Genomic DNA, 7,208 nt, shown 5'->3' with positions numbered 1-7,208 from the left:
AAAACCATGTGTGGATTCCAAATCCATGTGATCCCAGCCCTCTGCTCTCCTTTTACATCTCTGGATAATGCTTTTCACACAGATTTGTCCAAACTCTACAGCAAAGTCCCAGATTTTCCCTCCATATCCAAGGGCCTGCAACACCAAAGCAGGAGCAGCACAGATGATGACTACCACAGTGGGGAAAACCTTCTGCAATGGAAGCATTTTGTGGAGGAGGTGGGAAAGGGGTTGATTAATTAATTATTAGGGATGCCATGGTTTTAAAAGTCAGGTGGGGAAAGCAGGGGCTGGGGTTGTCATTGTGGCATTTTGAAGTGGTTTCTTGTGCAGATGGTGAGTGGGGAGGCAGGTGAGAGGTTGCTGCCCATCCTTAACAGGCTTGGATGGGGATTTATTCCACTTGCAGCAGGAAATAAAAGGTTAGAGGGAAGGAAAACCCAGGGACAGACAGAGAGCTCTGCCACCTTGGAGGACAGCCAAGAGGTTGAAATCCCTTCCATGTCAGCTTTGGTGGCCCTTGGGAATTTCAACAAAGGTTTCTCTTCTTGACTCCAGAGCAGTCATTTCAGTCATTTCTTCACAATTCCCAACCCGAATTCCCTTCCCCAGGAGTGTGGTAATCCCTGAGGGTGGGGCCCTGCATATCACCCGATACCTGCGCTTGTGTCCGTGTTTGCTCTTGGCCCCACTGTTTCAAGGGAAAACAGCAGCTTTTGTTCCTTATCTCCTCTGGTTTTCTGCCTCCCCCGTGTCTCTGTATCATGTTTGGCTTATGGTAATTAAATAAACTGTATTCCCAAAGCATTCCAAGTCGGGTTTCCATGGCTTTTCCAGCCTTTGCTGCTGGTGGTTTAATTTCACAGACCCCTTGCCCCCTGGGCAGACAGGAAAACCTGAGGGCAGGACAGGAAAACCTGAGGGCAGGACAGGAAAACTGCAGACCCAGGAACTGCAATCCTGGTCTTCACTCTCTCCCTTGCAATTTGGCAAGGCCAGATTTGGATGCAGCCATGGATCTGGGGAGGCAGTGGCAAGGAAGGAGCCAAGTGAAATCATCTTTGAGGCTTCAGGGAGTGAGTTGGCTAAACCAAGGCAACACTGAGCCCAAAGTGCTGCCTCTACACCTGGAACAAGGATTGAACGGCCTCTGAGGTGCCATCCTGGATGTAAATCCATCCCATCTCTCCAGCCACCAAATCCCATGGATTTTAAAACCATGGCCAAGGCCTTGACTGGCCTCACACAGGGATGGAGACAGCCTCGTGCCCAGGGATGAGCGAGACGATGGAGGGAGTGTTGGTGCTCACTGCTGTGGGAAAACTTGTGGGTTTTGGGCAAGAGAAGGATGGGAATCTGCTCCCTGTTCCAGGAAAGCCCAGCTCGGAACGACGCACGCCGTCAGCACAGATAGAGGAGGGGGTGGGCCTCGCAGACATATAAACCCACCCCACTGAGCCGGCGGCGTTGGAGCTGCAGGTCCGGGTGGGGTAAGGAGAGGGGATTTCACTGCCCTGGTGCTCAGCAGGCAGCTCAGGGCACGGGGGGAGGGCTGCAGGTCCTGAGCTGCTCCACCAGCCCCAGGCAGGATGAGCCACCACGTCCCTGCCAGGCGCCACATCCCAAAACTGGGATAAAGAACCGTCGGGATTCACTCGGTGATGCCTTACAACGCTGTGTATCCACAGTGACACAACTGCGCCTGAGGCATTGCCCGGGTGCGCCCAGATGGGTCCTTGCCCCTCATGGGGGCACTGGAGGAGCCTCTGTCCTGCCCCTGGTTCATCGCCCGTCCTTGTTGTTCCCTCTCCAGGGCAGCCACAGGATGAGGAATCTCCTCCTTGCCGTGCTCCTGGCTTGTGGTAAGTGCCCTGCTGTCCCTGGCCAGGCCGGGATCCATGTACAAACCCCGAGTCTTTGTGAACAATTCAGGTTTTTTAAATCTGGCAGTTTCTCTCTAGTGCTTTGTGTAGAACTGCTGCAGTCCTGGAGGGCTTTGTGATGGGGAGGCTTTGGGATGCTGAGATCCGTATTTATTTTGGGAGGCCCTGGAGCCTGTTGTCACCTTTCCTGCCTGTGCCAAGCCCATGGCTGATCCTGGTGATGGGGGATTGCAGTTTGCAGCATGGCAGAGCCAGTCCAGAGGGCAAAATATCTCGTGCCAGACCAAATCCAGAGGCTGTAACAGCCAGACTGTAAAAGCCATCCTCCCTGTGAGGGTGGCCCTGGCACAGGCTGACCAGAGCAGCTGTGGCTGCCCCAGTCCCGGCAGTGTCCAAGGCCAGGTTGGACGGGGCTTGGAGCAGCCTGGGGTGGTGGAAGGTGTCCCTGCCCATGGCAGGGGGTGGAACAAGATGGGCTTTGAGGTTCCTTCCAACCCAAACCATTCCATGATTCTGTGATTCCATAATTCTGGAGGAGGGGGATAAAGCTTCTCATGGTTCAAGCCCTGAAAGTGCACATATCCAGCAATGCCAGATCAGCTTAAAGCCCCTGCCGGTGCGAGGTGCAGGGAATGCCACCGGGCTCCCCGCTCTGCTCCGGCACGAGCCCATCCTGTGTCCCCGCAGGGCTGCTCCCGGCTGGCACCAGCGTCCTGGAGCTGGAGCGGATGATCAGGGTGGCCACGGGGAAGAGCGCCCTGCTGTCCTACAGCTGGTACGGCTGTTTCTGCGGCATCGGGGGCACCGGGACCCCCGTGGATCCCACTGACCGGTGAGTACCCAGAACAGCGTCACCGCTCCCAGCCTGGGGTCCCTAAAAGCCCCTCACTGGCAGCCTCCCAGCCCTGGGTGGGGTTTGCACCGTTCCCCGACCAAGTCCCGCTGTTGCCTTGCCGCCTCCTCCTCCTCCTGGTCGCCTTAAATTCGAGGCTGGACTTCCCTCTGCCCTCCAGGTGTGGCGAGGGAGGGTTTGGGGGCCGAGGTTTGACGTGGGGTCCCCGCAGGTGCTGCCAAGCCCACGACTGCTGCTACAGGAGGCTGAGGGAGGGCAAGTGCAGCCCCCTGATCACCCCGTACAGCTTCTCCTCCACCGACGGGCACGTCACCTGCAGTGAGTACTGAGCGGGGAGTGCGGAGCAGCACTGCTCCCCGAGACATCCCATCCCCGGAGCAGGGCACACAGGAGAGCATCCCCTGCATGAATCCAGCCCCATTCCCGGCCGCCTGGGATAATTGAATGGGCATTGAGGATGTGGGCAGGTTGGGGAGGGCAAGCACGGGGACGCGCTGCTCTTTCCCCTTCCCCCGGTGTCTCCGGCCGGGAAAGCCGCCGCAGGGCTCCGTGTTCCCCCCGCAGGTGATGAGCAGAGCTGGTGCGAGAGAGAGACCTGCCTGTGTGACACCGCGGTGGCCTCGTGCTTCGCGAGCACCCTGCATTCCTACAACAATTCCTACCGCTTCTACTTCAAGCTCAAATGCCAAGGAAGCAAGCTGCAGTGCTGAGGAGGGGGAATCGGCACAGAGAGTCCCAGATTTTGGCTGGTTTTTACCCCAGCGAGAAAGGCCTGGGTTGGGGGCTGAGAAAAGGCAGAGCCCCCGAAGCCCCCTGCGAGGTGCTGCTCAGGGTGAGAAGGGCACACACACCATGGATGGAGACCCACCAGTTCCTGGAAAGACACACCAGCTTCCTCTTTTTTGTCCCTTCTTCCTCTCTTGATTTCATTTCCCTGCAAAGATAATAAAGAGATACAATAAAAGGGATGCAAACTGGTTCTCCGTGGTGTTTTCCTGTAAGGGCTGCTGAGATTGAGGCACTGCAACTGTGGCTGCCGAATTTGGGGAGCACTTCTGCATCCCACAGCTCAGCCACAACATCTGCCTGACACCCCAGTATTTCCATGGTCCCCACAGGGCTGTAATTCACAGATCTGTCCCAATGTGAAGCACTAAGTTTGGGGAACAGCTTGCCCAGAGCAGCTGTGGCTGCCCCTGGGTCCCTGGAAGTGTCCAAGGCCAGGCTGGACGGGGCTTGGAGCAGCTGGGACAGTGGAAGGTGTCCCTGCCCATGGCAGGGGGTGGGTCTAAGGTCCCTCCCAATCCAAACCAATCTGGGATTCTGGGATTCTATGAATTTCTAATTCCTAGCTCAGAAGGCACATCCAAACAGCTTTGTGAGGAACACTAACAAAACAGTCCCGGGAATACAATGAGAGGCTTCACATCACGATGGTTTTTAAGTTGTATATTATTTTTATGTTCCTCTGGTCCAGAGTCAGGACAGCCTGAAGCACAGCTCAGCACAGGGAGAAGCTCACAGGAGTATCCCCAGTATCTTCTGGGATGTTTGGTCTCTGGCACGTGAGGATTTTACTCGGAACGACAGAACTGCTCTTTTATATCTATTTCCTGCTATAAACCATTCCATACACGGCATTTCATAGAAACACATTTTCTAATGCAAACACACTAAAAGCAGGAAAACAGCGTGAGTACATAAACGGATTGCAAGTGATTAATGAGGCAGTAATTAGCCCGAGGAGCATTAACGAGCTGTGGGCAATTCAGATAAGCACAAAGCAAGGGACAAAGCAGAGCTGGAATCAGGGCTTGGCTGAAAACTTTGTCAGTGGAGGACAACAAAAAACTATTTTTCCAACACATAAGATAAAAGACACAGACAGATCACCTTCCTTCCTGAACATCCCTCCCAAACCAAACCAGTCTGGGACTCCATGACTCTTGGACATAAGGGCTAAAGAGTAATCATCCACAGAGGAAAGAAGATTTCAAAGCCTTGACCACTTAGATGAGGCAAATGCTAATTCAGGAGGGCAGTTAATGATTGAATGGTTTCTGCTGAAGGGCGGAATGAGGTGGCGGAAAAACCACAAGGATAGAAATAAAGGGAAGCTGCACTTTCTCACCTCAGAACATTCATTTTGCTTCTCTGCTTTTTCATGGTGAGCGAGGGTGTAACCATCCAGTGTCTGCCCAGCCTTGTGTCTCTTGGAACTGCACGTTTAGAGATGCTTTCAGTGTTGCCCATAAACTTTTCCCAGAGAACTGATAAATCTCCCTGAACCACCTTACACCCCCTTGAAAGCCCCAAACCTGCTTTGTCCATGCCCAGCCTGAACCAGGGCTGCTCTTTTCCCCCCTGATGCAGCTCCTTGGTGCTGAGAAGGGCAGAGGAGAAGGCCCTTGGGCATCTCTGGCTGAGGCAGAGGGTGTTTGCTTCCTCCTTGGGCTGGAAGTGACGCTGCTTTTCCACCTCATCCCATGCAGCAGCCACCCCGTGCGTGGGGTACGGAGCCGAGGCGTTGGGGGATTTCTGACATTCCTCGAAAGGGGAAGGATGGCACCTTCCCCTTCACAGGAAAGCCCAGTCAGCGAGATTTGGGTCAAAGGAGCCCCAGGCAGATGGGAGCAAACTATATAAAGCAATCCCACTTGGCTGCAGGGCACTGCAAGCCAGCAGGGCTTTCCCAAGGTAAGTGGGGATGCAGGATCGGATGGAGAATTGCTTTTCCTTCTTTTCCTCCTCTAACCAGAAGCTGCGCTGCAAATGGGGGGTGAGTGCCATGCTGGGAAAGCAGGATTGAAGGAGATGCTGCCTGAGACGCCAGCCCAGAAGAAGAGCAGTGGGTGCAGCCCTCGAGGGCTGATCATCCCTCCAATTTTTCTGCCTTTCCCCTGATTTTTGCTTTTTTCCACCCCTCCACCATCTGATTCCCATCACTTCCCATCCCTGACTCTTTGTGCTGAAACAATGGGTGCATCCCTATGCCCCTCACCTCTCCTAGTCCCTGGAGAGAGGGAGCATCCCTGCTCCTGGATGAGGAGGGAAAGAAAGAAGGTGGTGGTTGGTATCACAGGGAATGGTTTGGTTTCCTCCCCCAGAGCTGTCCGAAGAATGAACTCTCTCCTCGGCCTCGCTGCGCTGTTTGCTTGGGGTAAGTGTGCTCTCTCAGTCCCAAGGTTCTCTGTGCAGTTACATTCATTGAAATTAGGACCAGGCTGGCGATTTCTTCACCTTTCCCCACCACCAGCTCTCCCAGACGTGGAACAACTCTCCTGCACCAAGCTGGGAACAAATTTCCTCTCCATTGCATTGTGATTTCTAAGACATCACCACCTAGGTGCCAATTTGGGGGCTGAAGAGATGGAGCTGCTGCTGGGGGGGCAGGGACTCAGCGTGATCTCCCCGATTTCCCCCTCCAGGCTTGTCCCCAGCCCATGGGAGCCTCTTGCAGCTGCACCAGATGATCTCGGAGGCGACAGGGAAAAACGCTCTTCTGCATTACGGCTTCTACGGCTGCTACTGCGGCCTGGGGGGCAAGGGGCACCCCAAGGATGCCACAGACAGGTGAGAATCCACTTAAAAGCCCCCTGGCCGGACACGTTCTTGAATATTTTTCAGTTTGTGGGGTGAGGGGGAGAAAATTCCATCCCCTAAAGCTTCAATCTCCTGTGCAGATGCTGCCAGCTGCACGATACTTGCTACCAAAACCTCCTGAACTACCACTGCCATGCCAAGACACGGCTCTACCGCTACAGCTGGCACCATGACAGGCTCTCCTGCAGTGAGTAGGGCCCTGGAAAAGGGGGTGTCACCCCCCCCCAAAGCCAGGGCTGACCGTGAGCTCGCCTCGTCCCGCAGGAAAGGGCTCCCGGTGCTCCTACTTGTCCTGTGAATGCGACCGCAGCCTGGCGCTGTGCCTGAGGAGAAACGTCAGGAGCTACAGGAAACTCTACCAGTTCTACCCCAACAAGCTGTGCTGGTGATGGGAGCAGGGATGCGGGGCCGGAGCATGCGCGGGTCCGCGCCGGGATCGCCCTTCATCCCTGCCTGTGCTGACCACACCAGAGCTGCTGTAAATTAAATCAACGCGGAAATAAACAATGTTCTTGTTCAACGTCCTCGCTCCTCTGAGAGCTGCTGCTGGGCAGGGAGAGAAATCCCCGTAAATAATCAACATCTTCCCAAAACTTTCCAAGAACTCCGTGGAGCATGCGCGGGTCCGCGCCGGGATCGCCCTTCATCCCTGCCTGTGCTGACCACACCAGAGCTGCTGTAAATTAAATCAACGCGGAAATAAACAATGTTCTTGTTCAACGTCCTCGCTCCTCTGAGAGCTGCTGCTGGGCAGGGAGAGAAATCCCCGTAAATAATCAACATCTTCCCAAAACTTTCCAAGAACTCCGTCTCGGCCCCTGCGTCACTCGAGGCTGCAGCCCACGGGGAGAGGGGGCTGGCCGGGGGGG

The 7,208-nt window shown here is 55.0% G+C and overlaps 2 protein-coding genes across 3 annotated transcripts; both read left to right on the top strand.

Annotated features, from left to right (window-relative positions):
• The first annotated feature begins 2,430 nt into the window (after positions 1 to 2,430).
• On the top strand, positions 2,431 to 3,687 carry LOC103616176 (phospholipase A2, membrane associated). Its single transcript, XM_017735086.1, has 3 exons — positions 2,431 to 2,715; positions 2,948 to 3,054; positions 3,301 to 3,687. The coding sequence occupies exons 1-3, from the start codon at positions 2,516 to 2,518 to the stop codon at positions 3,444 to 3,446; spliced, it is 453 nt and encodes a 150-aa protein (XP_017590575.1). The 5' UTR covers positions 2,431 to 2,515; the 3' UTR covers positions 3,447 to 3,687.
• Positions 3,688 to 5,225: 1,538 nt separating this feature from the next.
• Positions 5,226 to 6,861, top strand: LOC103616198 (calcium-dependent phospholipase A2). 2 transcript variants are annotated; one of them, XM_017735095.1, is made up of 5 exons: positions 5,226 to 5,433; positions 5,844 to 5,896; positions 6,165 to 6,309; positions 6,420 to 6,526; positions 6,604 to 6,861. In XM_017735095.1, exons 2-5 carry the CDS (start codon positions 5,857 to 5,859, stop codon positions 6,726 to 6,728), a joined length of 417 nt encoding a protein of 138 aa, XP_017590584.1. In that variant the 5' UTR covers positions 5,226 to 5,433; positions 5,844 to 5,856; the 3' UTR covers positions 6,729 to 6,861. The 2 variants fall into 2 exon arrangements, with proteins under 2 accessions (XP_017590584.1, XP_017590585.1); XM_017735096.1 differs by lacking the exon at positions 5,226 to 5,433 and adding an exon at positions 5,993 to 6,082.
• Positions 6,862 to 7,208: the final 347 nt, after the last annotated feature.

Source organism: Corvus brachyrhynchos, unplaced genomic scaffold (assembly GCF_000691975.1).
Source record: "Corvus brachyrhynchos isolate BGI_N302 unplaced genomic scaffold, ASM69197v1 scaffold525, whole genome shotgun sequence".
NCBI lineage: Eukaryota > Metazoa > Chordata > Aves > Passeriformes > Corvidae > Corvus > Corvus brachyrhynchos.
The sequence above is the reverse complement of the archived record's forward strand: the minus strand, read 5'-3'. Positions and strand labels throughout refer to the sequence as shown.